Raw genomic sequence first — 13,599 nt, 5'->3', positions numbered from 1 at the left:
GATCCTTGGGGTTCAACTAATGCAACAACTTTTTGACCTCTGAGAGATTCCAACCTGATCTACAAGAAGCACTGTCTCTTGGGATCAGAAAAAAAGGACTGGGTTTAGGATTAGAATTCTGTGAAACTGACCTACTCTCGGCTATTTAGTGACCTTTGGGGAACTACACACTTTCCCATAAATATAGGAACAATTCTTTTAGCTAGGCAGGGAGGGAAGTACTTCATCCAAATGCAGTGAATCTTGGCTTCCTTTGGGGAGAATGAAAAAGTAGGACTTGATATTTTAATGTCCCTTTTAGCTCTAAATCATAGGACCTCATGGCTGTGCTAATCTCTATGTACCTCAGGAAAAGAGTTATGAAAAGAATTCTGGAAAAAGCTATGTCTCCAATCTCCAGTATAATGACTAACCACAATTCCAGGGGACTGGGATAAAGCATGCTTCCTGAAAAAAGGGGTGATAGACTCAAGATACAGAATGAGGTATACATTTTTTGGACCTGGCCAATAGGGGAATTGATTTTTATTTATGCATATTCACAACAGGACTTTTGTTTCTCTTTCCTCTTCCCAATGGGTTAAAGGAAAGGAAGAAAATATTTTTGGTTAATGTATAAAAATTAAAATTAAATAAAAGTGTTGTATTTTTTCTGGAGGATAGGATGTACAACAAATTTGGAATAATTAAGGAAGACTCCAAAGAGAGATGAAAGAAAGAAAGTAAGAAAGAAAGAAAGAAAGAAAGAAAGAAAGAAAGAAAGAAAGAAAGAAAGAGGAATCAATAAAGCATAGACAAAGCTACAGAGACAGGAATAAGCTCTGCCTGTCCCAAGACTTGTGAATTTGTGAAACATAAAAAAGACTGGGTGACATATTATGGAGGACCTTTAATGACAACATAGAAGTTTAGCACTTTTTCTGTAATTGTTGGGAAAACCAAAGGTGACAGGATAGGGGACACTGAAGACATTTTATATAAAGAAGATTAAATTAGAGGAATATGAAGAATGGATTTGAGGAACCAGAAAAACACTGTACACCCTAACAGCAACATGGGAGTGATGTTCAACCTTGAAGGACTTGCTCATTCCATCAGCGCAACAACTGGGAACAATTTTTGGCTGTCTGCAAAGGAGAGTGCCATCTGTATCCAGATAAGGAGCTGTGGAGTTTGAACAAAGTACAAAGACTATTCCCTTTAATTAGGAAAAAAAAACCCAGATGTCTTATGGTTTGATCTGGTTACCTCTGAGAATTCTGTTCTCTTTAAGGATATGATTTCTCTCTCATCACACCCAATTTGGATCAAGGTACAACATGGAAACAAAGTAAAGACTGATGGAGTGCTATCTGTGGGGTGGGGGTGGGGGGAGGGAAGCAAGATTGGGGGAAAACTGTAAAACTCAAATAATATCTTTAATAAAAATTTAAAAAAAAAGAATATTCACCAAAAAAGAGCCTTTAGGGCATCATAAAAGCAAAAAAAAAAAAAGAATGGATTTGAGGAAAGAAATAATGGGGTAACTCTGATTGACTATTAGGAAGTACTTTCTTATATCTAGCCAAAAATCTTCCTTTTCCATAACTCACTGCTCTTAAGTCTGCCCCCAAGGTTGTCAATGTCCCTCACAGAATTTGGTCCTTAGAACTGGACACTATATTCTAGGTATGGTCTGTCTAAGGTACAACACTTGTTCTGGACATTAAGTGTCTATTAATGAAGCCTAAAATGATATTTGCATTCTTAGTTGTTAGGTAATACTGACTTATACATTAAAACTTCCAGGTTCTTTTTACCCACATTGTTACTTTCCCCATCTATATTTTCAGTCAATTTTTTGAACCCAGGTCAGACTTTATACTTAAACCTATTAGTTTTATGTTCTTTGAGTCACCACTACTTCAGAAGAATCAAAGGGAAGCTTGGAGGATGTGAACAGGGGTAACATGTTAATAATAGTATTGTATCCACTGCGCCACCTAGCTGCCCTAATAATGATGGCTTACATATCAAGAACATGTACACCAAACAAGCAGGTGAGCTAAACATGTAGCAAGAGTGAAAGGTAACAGTGGAGTTCAAATGCTCTACTGAAATTCCTAAAATATTAGAATTAGCAGAAGTTATCCATTGAATTGACTAGATCTTCAGTAGAGAATTTGGATTTTAAAAATAGACTAATATAGCACAAGATGAAAAACTATGGATGTAACAAGCTCCAGGGAAAGAAGTGTTCATGTCAGCAAGAACACAGATCAATCTGTGAACACTCTCTAGGTAAATCACTGATCACAACTCTTTCTACCCCTTGGTAGATGGTCTGTGTTTGTTGCCATGTATAGAATTCATGGCAAATGGATAGCCTGCTAAACCTCTTATAAATGAACAGATGTTCCCTGGATAAAAGATACGTATTTCACTGACTATTTTATATTCCTTTTTCAGCTTAGTAGGGTCTTCTAGCATTTGTGCTTGCCTGACATAGCCTTTAAGAAACCAAGATCAGAGGCGGCTAGGTGGTGCAATGGATAAGGCACCCTGGAGTTAGGAGTACCTAAGTTCAAATCCAGCCTCAGACACTTAATAATTACCTAGCTGTGTGACCTTGGGCAAGCCACTTAACCCCATTTGCCTTGCAAAAAGAAAAACCTAAAAAAAAAAAAGAAACCAAGATCAACTACATATCCCAAAGTGGCATTGAAAGAGTACCACAGGGGGCAGCTAGGTGGCTAATTACCTAGCTGTGTGGCCTTGGGCAAACCATTTAACCTTGCCTTGCAAAAACCTTAAAAAAAAAGAGCACCACAGTCAAAAATCCACTCCAGATTCCAAGGAAAAATTAATATCATTATATTCAGTCCATTATTCTAACCTATTGAGATTTTCTTGGATCCCAATTTTTTTGCTTCTTTTTTCTTTTTTTTAATTTTTATTTATTTAAGGCAACGGAGTTAAGTGACTTCCCCAAGATCACACAGCTAGGCAATTATTAAGTGACTGAGGTCACATTTGAACTCAGGTCCTCCTGATTCCAGGGCCAGTGCTCTATCCACTGTGCCACCTAGCTGCCCCCTTGGATACCAATTTTGCCATCTCTTATGTCTATGTTGTTTTGAACATACTTGACCATTCCTAGATAGCCTCTTTCCTTGCCTTCAGAGTAATGAAACTCTCTTCTTTCTCTCTAACCACTTCTGTCATCATTGCTTTTTATCCTCTTCCTAATCTCTATCAAGAGTGTTCTCCATGATCTGTCTTTAGCCTTCTTCTCTTTCCAATCAGTGCTATCTACTTTGGCAATCTCATTCTACTTCCTTCCCTCCAGACACCTCCCCCCCCCAACCAGGCTTCCACTATCATCTCTATGCATACTATAATTCCTAGACATGTATTGAAAACTGTGACCTCCTTCAGAGATCCAGCTTATCACCCTTAGCTGCTTATCAGTCCTATCTATCTGGATATCTCCCAGTCATCTTAAATTCAACATATCCCAAACAATGTTTATTATCTTTTCCCCAACCCACTTCACTCTTCTGACTTCACTATTGCTATCTAAAATGCCACTGTTCAATCTCTTTTTTATGGCAAACTAGGCCTCTGATCAATCAACCAAGAAACATTTCATAGGCATCTTCTATTTGCTAGATATGAGGGATATAGATAACAATAGTTAATATTTATATAGCACTTAACCAAGTGCAAAGCATATTATATTATTATCTCATTTGATCCTCACTACAACACTGAAGGTAGGTACTATTATAATCAGGTAAACAGAGGTTAGGTGAGTTGCCCAATACCACATAGGAAATTTCTAGAACTGGATTTGAACTCAGGTCTTTCTGATCCAAGACTCAGCACTCTATTCACTGAATCTCCTAGCTTCAAGAGGGAAGTAGTTTCTGTCCTCTGCAAGCTTACATTCTACTGTTCCAACCTATTTTTCTAGCTGTCTCTCAACTCATTCTGCACTTTAGTATGACTGATCTAATTCTTTCTGCTAAATTCGTCATACCACTTCCACTTCCTCTTTTCCTGCCTCTTTGATCATTCCTTTCCTCTTATCCCAAACATAGAAGGCTCTTCCTTTCCTTCCTCACCCTTTACTTTCCTACCTGTACATTGCTTTCATGAAAGTGTTCTTAAATCACAGTTGGTACCAGTCTCTTTCCTCAGACTCACAGAGTCTATGATTTCTACTTCTCTAAAGCACATGTTCCATGTGCTGTGTTATCAGTATCTATTTTTGTAGCTTATTCACCTACTAAATTATGAATTCCAAGAGATCCAGGAGCCAGTTTCTATCTAAACTATGCTCTCTAAACCCAGCCTCTATCATAGTACCCAGTAACTTGCACATAGTAGCCTCTTAATGAATGTCTGTTGAAGTATATATTAAAACATTTGGTAACTAAATCTCACATATTTGGTGACTAAATCTCACCCTTTTATTCTTCAAAACCCCCATTTTGTCAAAAGGGGCCTGATTTAAATACTTGTTGAGGTAAGACTTAAGTTTAGAATTGTCCCTCTTTGGAACCAGTTACAAATTCCCTGACTAGACACTGACTTCAGACTGAACCCCGGTCTTAGTTCTGGGCGGACCCCTAAATCTGACTGATACTTAGTCTGACTTCAGAGAAGTCATGGCCCTTACCCTAGACTGAGATGAACCCCGGTGCCAGACTGAACTCTGAATCTGATCTGATCCACTAGGCCAGCAATCCTAGTGACAGACTAAGAGCTATGCGCAGACTGAGCTGTGCCCAATCTTTGGATCACTGGTCATGAGGAATATGAGATGAGAAAACATGGAACGCTCAAGCCCAGAGGCCCCTCTCAGCTGGGGGAGGATGAAGATGTCAGTCATGTTCCCCAGAGTGTTTGGGCCGAGGCAATATTATGTAGCTCTGAATCGGAGGTTCGTTTATACCCCTAATAAGCTATCTACCACCTGGATCAAAAGTGTCACTTATTCAGGCTTGGGCACAGAGTTCTCAAAGGGTCGATTAGTGGGCCTCAGACCATTCAGATTCAGATCTATGAAAATGGGGCTCCAGGAGCCCTTCAAACTTTCCCCAGGACCTCGGGCAACTCGGCCTGAAAGTTTTTCCCTCTTAATCATTATCTTAAGGAGTCCGGCGGGTGGTGGGCTCAGGGCTGAAGATTTCGCTTTAAGGGAGGGTCTCTCAGTCAGTGTCCGCGTTGGGGCCCCTCCCCCGTCCTCCCGCCCTCCGGGGGATAGGGCCCGGACCCCGGGCAGAGCGCCAGCGCATGCGCCTGCAGGTCGGCGCTGCCCGTGGCTGCGAGGCGCGGACCGGGCGCAGACCGAGCAGGGGACGCGGGGACAGCGACATGGCCGGACAGACGCAGCAGTCGAGCGGGGGCGGGGACCACGGCCCTAGTCCGAGCCCAAGCCCGCCCGCGGACAGCTTGGCCGCGGCCCCAGCTCCGGCCTCAGCCCCGGTGGAAGAGAGGGTGGCACTGAAGAAGGAGATTGGGCTGGTGAGCGCCTGTGCCATCATTATCGGTGAGCGGGGGCTGATACCCCGGGCCGGGACAGGGGGGTGGGAGGAGGGAGGCTGTTGGGGTCGGCCTAGGGACCCGCGCACAGGGCAAGCTGCCTGCTCTGGCCACTCCGGGAGCAGCGCGGCCCCAGCAAGTTGGGCAAAGTTGGCTGCCACAGACCTGTTGGAGTGCCAGCTGCTCTGGGGTTCGCTCCCTCTGCACGCAGCGCCCCCGCCCGGCTCGGCCCGCGACCGGGACACCCTCCCTTTAAGGAGAGAGACAGGATGGGACGGGACTGATCCCAAGAGGTCAGCGACACGCGCCTCCCCACGGCCCGCTCCCCTCTGCAAACACGTCTGAGCGCCAGGAGATGCCCAACTACCCACCCCGGGGACCTCGGCCGGGATGCAGGGCCCCGGCATAGCGCGGGCCAGCGATGTCCCCACCTGCCCTCGTGGCCCCAAAAGAGGAGCAGTCGCAGCAGATGAAATCCCCAATCTCAGGGCTTCGTTCCTCCCCAGGTTTGACCAGAGTCCTCGGGTCCGAAAACAGTCCTCCAGTTATGGGTGAACGGGATCTCGATGTATAGATTCAAACGCAGCCAGTTCCCACCTCCCTAGTCTGAACACTGAGGGCGCGCCCCTTCCCCCTCCATCTCGCCGCCTCCCCCGGCCCTCAGCCTCCTATTCCTCAATAACCCGCATCGTCCTATCCAGGACAGTGATCTTGCTCTCCCGGGACACCTCCTCCCCACCACAGGCTCCTCTCCCCGGGCCAGAAGGACTTTTCTCCTAGGTGCCCAAGTTAGCGCGCAAAGTTGCCCTTGCAAAGCCAGTCTCTCCTCTCCAAAAACTGGTAGTCAGAAAGCGGCAAGACCTCGTGCTACTTTGGTGGCCAAGGGGCTGGGAGGCGAGAGGAGGAAGAGGACCTAATAGCAGCAGAGAATGTCCTAAAGGGGAGGACTTTTGAAGGGAGAAGTGGAGGTCAGGTCTGGGATGGGCTGAGGATATCGCACCAGAACCTCCTGGGAGCAGAGAACCTGAAGTGAAAATGAGAGTTAGCGAGGAGAGACAATGTAGCGGGAAGAGCTTTGCAAGTGGGAAATTTATAGGGGAAAAAATTTTGCCCAAAAAACATTAGAGCGGGAAGACAACCCTAGCAAAAGAATGAAGAGGGAAAGGGAGACGTGTAACCAAGAGCTTCACAAGAGAGATGAAAACGTAGTTTCGGTAGAAGGGGAAGGCAGAGGTTTGGTCCATGGGGCTGCGCGTTTAATTTGCACAGACTGAGGGAAATCAAAGCCTTCCTTCTCGACCCCTTCTTTTTTGACCCGGGGGATTTATTAATGACTAGGGAGGGGGCGGCAATTAAGAGGCTGTGGAAGAAGCAGCTGGAATGTATTGCAGAGTCCTGGGCAGTAAGATTGGATTAGTTTGCCTCGCTGAGCGACCATGAAATCATTTCTTTGCCTGAACCTCAGTTTCTTCCTCTGTTAAGTGGGGATAACAATATCTCTTGGGGCCGGGGGGGAATCTAATTCAAAGAATGTTGTGAGGATTAAATGGAATTTTGACTGAAAAAGATCTTCGAGAAGTAGCAAATCCTGAGGTTAGAGATGCTATTTAGGAAGCAGGGGCTCGGTCTTAAAGGTGGGATTGAATCGAACACACAAATGAGGAACATATTTGACCTTGAGGTTGTAGGCTTCCGGGGAGGAGAAGGAGAGGTAGAACCAGAAAGTTTCCAGAGGCTAGGAATAAGAATAAAATCTTAACTCCATCGTTGGCAAACAGGCAGAAGCTCTATTCCTCGATTTCTCCACATGTAAAAATTGATTTTTAATCCCTGTCCCTCACTAGCTATTTCAACGAAATCACCAGGTACTTATTAACATCTAATAAATTTTTCTTTCCTCTCTCCCCCTTTCCTCCCCTCTCTTTCTCTGTCTTTCTTCATCCATGTCTCTCTCTGTCTTACACACACACACACACACACACACACACACACACACAGAAATAAAACTCTCATAGCCAGAGCCCCATAGCTGAAAGGGACCCCAGAGGACATCCAATCTTTCAGAACTGGTCTCTATTTGAATACTGATAGTGATGGGAAACTCAGTACTTATTAAGGCAATACATCCCATTGATGCACAGACTGAATATTAGGAGGTTCAGAAACAAGACTTAACAATGTATGATGATATAAAACTAGTGTCAAATGAAAAGAACAAGTTCCATATTCTCTAAAAGGTAAAAGAATGAAGAGATCAGAATAACTGTAATGATTATATAAAGCTTCCAGAAGGAGATAAGACAGCAGGATCAAATACATGGATCCAGTCAGGCCATACATACCTAGACACCAGATGCTGAAGCAGAGTATTGATGAGATCATGGAATTTAGAACAAGAGGATGTTCTAAAGATTATCTAGTTCATCTCCATTTTAGAAATAAGCAAACTGAGGCCCTGATGGGGCCTCAGGACTTCACAGATAGCAAGTACAGAAGTAAAACAAGAGTTGTCTTTCTATTATGCCATACTGTCTCCATCCAAGGAATCAAATCACTGCCGGTTCTTTCCCTCCTCAGATAAAGGGCTAGCTATGACTGTCCTCAGGATGATCAATGGGCCCTATTATGGAAACATGAGGTCCAGGAGGAGATAAAAGTTGAGTATTAAGGAGAGGGAAGTGTATTTCTAAATCTCTGCTTCATAGTGTGGATGAGGGCAATATTGTGGGGTATGTAGATATGTAGGGTATGAAAGACTGAAAGAGGGAAGCAAAGGGCATTCATAGAACCTTGGTAGGGGATGTCTGTGTCATTTCCCCCCCATAATCCAGGATCCTTAAGGGCTTACTTTATATCCTAATTTCTTTTTTTTTAGGTTTTTGCAAGGCAAATGGGGCTAAGTGGTTTGCCCAAGGCCAGTGCTACCCCCCCAATTTCTTCTATATTGTAGGAAAAAGAAGGAGGCACAGCGGGCAGCTTGGTGGCTCAGTGGATAGAGCACCAACCCTGGAGTCCGGAGTACCAGAGTTCAAATTGGGCCTCAGACACTTAATAATTACTTAGCTGTATGGCCTTGGGCAAGCCACTTAACCCCATTGCCTTGTAAAAAAAAAACACCTAAAAATAAATACATAAATATATAAATAAAAGAAGGAGGCACATTCCTAAAAGTAGTACTAGATGTAAATATTAGCAGTACAATTGATGATTTCTGAGCTCAGGGAGACCCCTACTTGAACTCTCAACCAAATCTCAGCCTTTCAAACTATATATGTGCATGTACATATACACTCAGAGTGAGGATCCTCAGCACCAAACCAACTCCCAGTTCTATGAAGACTCCATAGACGAAACATTGAGCAGATGGCAGAGGAAGGATTTAATAAAGACTAGTTAGTTGTCTTAACTGCTATTGCCCAGAACACCCCCCACCATAAGACCTTCCAAGTTCTCATCCTAAGCCAGGATTTCTCTGAGTACTTCTTAGCTCCCTCTGTCAGTCCAAGTTTTCTCATGGTTCCAATCAATTATTTAATTATCTCGGATCTCTGGCTTGCCTCCTCAGCAGTCCAGCTTTTGAACTGATCTTAGATGGTGGGAAGAGTCATGGGAAAAAAAAAATTTTGTATTTTCTTCATGGGTCTCATTGTATCCCTAGGGTTTATTTTAGATGTTGCATCACAGTTGAATTGAAAGGCCCATATTCCATAAAATCCTAGCAAATATTCTCTACTCCTGGACCTCATGTTTCCATAATAGGGCCCATTGATCGTCCTAAGGACAGTCATAGCTAGCCCTTTATCTGAGGAGGGAAAGAACCGGCAGTGATTTGATTCCTTGGATGGAGACAAATATGGCATAATAGAAAGACAACTCTGTTTTACTTCTATACTTGCTATCTGTGAAGTCCTGAGTTAATTATTTAACCCATCAGGGCCTCAGTTTGCTTATTTCTAAAAATTGGCACAGGCTCATGTAGGTAGAGTCCAGAGCTTCCACCGGAGGTGGGGAAACACCTTAGAGTTGGTATATTACAATAATAAGGATAGGAAGTGAGCATGAGATTTCCCTGAAATAGGAAACTCCCAGATAAAGAAGTTCCTTCTACTAAAGCAAGAAGATAATTATCTTTTTCTGGTAATTGTAATCTTAGAGAGCTGTCTAAGGTACTGAGATGAAGTCACATACCCAACTTCACATATTCAGAATGTCAGGGGTAAGACTTAAGAAAAGTCTTCTAGGTTTAAAGGCCAGCTCTCTATTCATTATACCACCTGACTCTTGATGATAGTGATGGTGATGATGATGATGATGATGATGATGATGATGATGATGATGATGATAGTGGTGGTGATGGTGGTGATCGTAATAATAACAATAATTAGTCATCTAAGGGTTTGTGATAATTCAAGACTAGGTCATTGACACCAGAAATTACAGAAGAGTTATCCTTATAGTATATAGTAGGTACTTAATAAATGCCAGTTGACTTGAAGAAGCCCAGACTTATTAATTCAGATCATGCAGGGCAGCTAGGTGGTGCAGTGGATAGAGCACTGGCCCTGGAGTAAGGAGTACCTGAGTTCAAATCTGGTCTCAGACACTTAATAATTACCTAGCTGCGTGGCCTTGGGCAAGCCACTTAACCCCGTTGCCTTGAAAAAAACTTAAAAAAAAAATTCAGATCATGCAAGGGAATAGTAGAAACTGAGCAACTTATCGTTGCAGGTTATAAAAATATGATGCCTACTGAATGCCTAGTAAGATATAACCTGGTTGCCAGAAAACATCAGAATCTCACTCTCATCCATAACCTAAGAGATGACAGATTTCTGTATTATAATACAGGCTTCAAAATGGTCTTAATAATTCAGCAAATAAATTATACAGAAGCCATAGTATTATTCCAGACAAGGTTGTAACCCATAGACATGTATGTAACATTTAATCATAAACTTTTAAGAACAATGTATTTAATTGATGTCGACAAATCAAGTATGCCTTATCTCCAAACTATGTAGAGAGAAAAGTTTTCAAAATGTAAAAACCTATTAGAAGAAATGAAAACCATGTGAGACTAAGCTCAAGTACATATTATTCCGGTAATCTGTTCTGTTATTAGAATTGTAGTACAGATGTTTTTTGATCCCACAGAAGGTGAGGTTATAGCCTAGTACTTAAATTATGAAAAGCAGTCATTTTACATCTATTCAAAAGTCATTAGAACCTTCAACATATAGAAATAATAGCAGGATAGTGACCTTCCTGCTATCTGAAGTCTGTTGAACAAAGATGAAAATGTGATAATAATATTAATTCACATTTTTCCAGTGATTACAGATCACAAATTGGTTTCCTCATACTAAACCTGTCAAGTATGTCATATTTATTTTGGACCTACTGGAGGCATGGTCCTATGACTGGTGCTCCAAAAGAGACAAATGGATGAAACAAGAGGTGTAATGGTAAATGGTTAACAACTGCCTCTCTGTGGGGAAAATATATGCATGAAATACTTTTCAGTTTGATCTTCATTATTAACATTTTCTCCATTACTTTTTAAAGTCTGGACAGTCAACAGAACAATAAATCAAACCCCAATTTGTAGTCTTTGCCAAATTCCAAGGTGTACATGCTCTCACTGGAAAATTTAACAACCTTGTAAAGCTGGTATGAGCTGGCTCTGGCATAGGACTAGATGAAACCCATGTCTTCCAGGAGTTTATATCCTGGGGCCTCACTCAGAACTCCTTAGGAAGTCCTCATTTATGACTAGCCAAGGACTCAGCTTTTGCTGGGGAGAGCAGGCTATGATTTAGCTAGTGCCTTACTCTGTTTCTTAGGAAATACTTATTGTGGGCTCAACTTTTCATATAGCTCTATATCCCTACTCTTTTCCTCACTCCTGCTTAGGGAAGGAAAACTGCCTAAGAGTAAGGATATATATAACTATCAAGTTGCAAGGTCATTTCTATTAGCTGAAACAATCCCTTCCCCATCCTTCCCACTCTACTGCTATCTTCTTCTGCCCTGCCTTGTCCTTTCACCTGATGTGGTCTCCTCCAGGGAAATCTAGGTCAAATTCACAATTGGAACTGCCTTAGCAAAGAATGTAAGAGCAGGAAGGAAATTTAAAGGTTATGTAGATCAGTCCTGTCATTTTACAAATGAAGAAACTGTGGCCCAGAGATAAGAAGGTACTTTTCTAAGGACACACAGTGCATGAGTAGCAAAAGGAAAGACCGGAGCCCAGACTCAAAATCCAGACTCCCATCCCAGACACTGGGGTCCCAGAGGTCAGTCTGGGATCTTGTACAAGGCCACCTCTGTGTGGTACCCGGATGTGATTTCAAAGGCCCAACACAAAAACTTTCTGTTCTCACCCAAAACAAACAGTCCACAGAAAAGGCCCACTTCTCATTGCCTGCCTACTTGACTGCCTGACTGCCTTCCCCAGGAGCAAGTGAACAAGCAAACAAGAGGAAATACTCTTCTTTGGTAGTAGTGACAACTCTCTCTGGCAGTCCATCTTCCCTATGGGATTTAAGAATGTGCCTCTGAGTGCATCTGGGAGTGAACAGTGCCAGCTCCTTATGAGTCTTTTCATTCCCTCTGAATGTTTTCTGGAATGGAAAATTGCTGCTGTGTGTCAGAACTAGTCATGGCCCAATCTCTGGGCCCTTGTTCTACTAAGAAGTGATTCACATAGTCCTCTAGCAATCAAAGAACTGAGAAAGTACCTGGGATGTGGGGGAGAAAGACAGGAGGGAGGATTTCTTCTGTAGGTCTCTTTTCCTCTCTTCTTTCAGAGCTATTCAACAGAATAATATCTAATCCATCAATCATTCATTCATTAACCACTGGGGAAGATATAAATAATAATATCAGCTTGTACTGCTATAAAAATTTTATGGTTTATAAACAAAGTATTTCTCTCCCAGCAACCCTGTAAATTAGATAGTGAAAATTTAACAGTCTTCACTTTACAGCTGAAGAAATGGAAACCCAGAGAAATTATTTATTTACCAGAGCAAATGTTATCTTTTACTATCTGGGGGATGGGGGGAGAGGTGAGGAAAAATGAGGAAACTGAAGGAAACAAGGCCCATACAAGCTAGGGTGAGGCTGGATTTGAACTCGAGTCTTCCTGACTCCAGGTCCAGCACTGTTTCCACTATGCCACCTAGTTGCCTACATAATACATTAGTTGTTCAATCATTTTTTTTGAGTCCCAATTCTTCATGACCCTATTCTTGGCAGAGATAATGGAATGGCTTGCCATTTCCTTCTCCAGATTATTTTACAGGTGAGACAAAACAGGATTAAGTGACTTACCCAGAGCCACACAGCTAGGAAGGGTCTGAGGCTAGATTTGATTTCAGGAAGATGACTCTTCCTGACTCCAGGCCCAGCACGCTACCCACCATGTTACCTGTCCTACATAATATATACACAAATATATTGATAATAAACTTTAAACCAGATCAAAACATAATGAAACATAAGTAAGGTACAAAATGTGGTGAATGAAAGATCATTTCTGATTGGGGAATGAGGGAAGATTTGCTTAAGGGGGTATCTTGAAGTCTAGGCAAGATTTCAAAAGGCAGAGATGAAAGAGAAGACCCTAGTTTTGGGTACAAACTCAGTAAAGACACAAAGATAGGAAAGCCTAGAGTATATACAGGAAACAGTGAGATATCTAGTTAAAATAGTGCACTAGATACATGGAGGTCTGTTGCAACAAAATTGTAAGTCTTGAATACCAAGGTAAGAAGTTTAAAACTTAGGATGCTGATAATAGAAGATTTTGGTGTGGGGAATAGTTTGATCAGCAAGATTATTCTGATAGGAGAAGGGGATGTTTGAAGGAGGAAAGAGAGTCAGACCAAAAAGGAAGTTTGTTGTCACTCAGATCTGGGGAAAGCCCCATTGTGACTGTCTTGCTAGACCAACTAAATTTGATATTTATTTTGTAACAAGCTGAGTATCCCAAAAGAGGGGATTAGGTCTGGGCAGTTGTGATGGCTCAACCTTCATTGGTTGAATGTTCAATGTGTATATATATTA

At 42.3% G+C, this 13,599-nt stretch overlaps 1 protein-coding gene across 1 annotated transcript in view; it reads left to right on the top strand.

Annotated features, from left to right (window-relative positions):
- The first annotated feature begins 5,346 nt into the window (after positions 1–5,346).
- Positions 5,347–13,599, top strand: part of SLC7A10 (solute carrier family 7 member 10) — a 48,683-nt gene continuing 40,430 nt past the window's right edge. Inside the window, exon 1 of the mRNA XM_074211489.1 lies at positions 5,347–5,536. Within this exon, the coding sequence (XP_074067590.1) occupies positions 5,362–5,536 (175 nt within the window). The 5' untranslated portion in view covers positions 5,347–5,361. The remainder of the gene's footprint in view (positions 5,537–13,599) is intronic.

This window comes from Macrotis lagotis, chromosome 1, assembly GCF_037893015.1.
Source record: "Macrotis lagotis isolate mMagLag1 chromosome 1, bilby.v1.9.chrom.fasta, whole genome shotgun sequence".
Lineage (NCBI taxonomy): Eukaryota > Metazoa > Chordata > Mammalia > Peramelemorphia > Peramelidae > Macrotis > Macrotis lagotis.
This window is presented reverse-complemented; position numbering and strand designations above follow the sequence as displayed.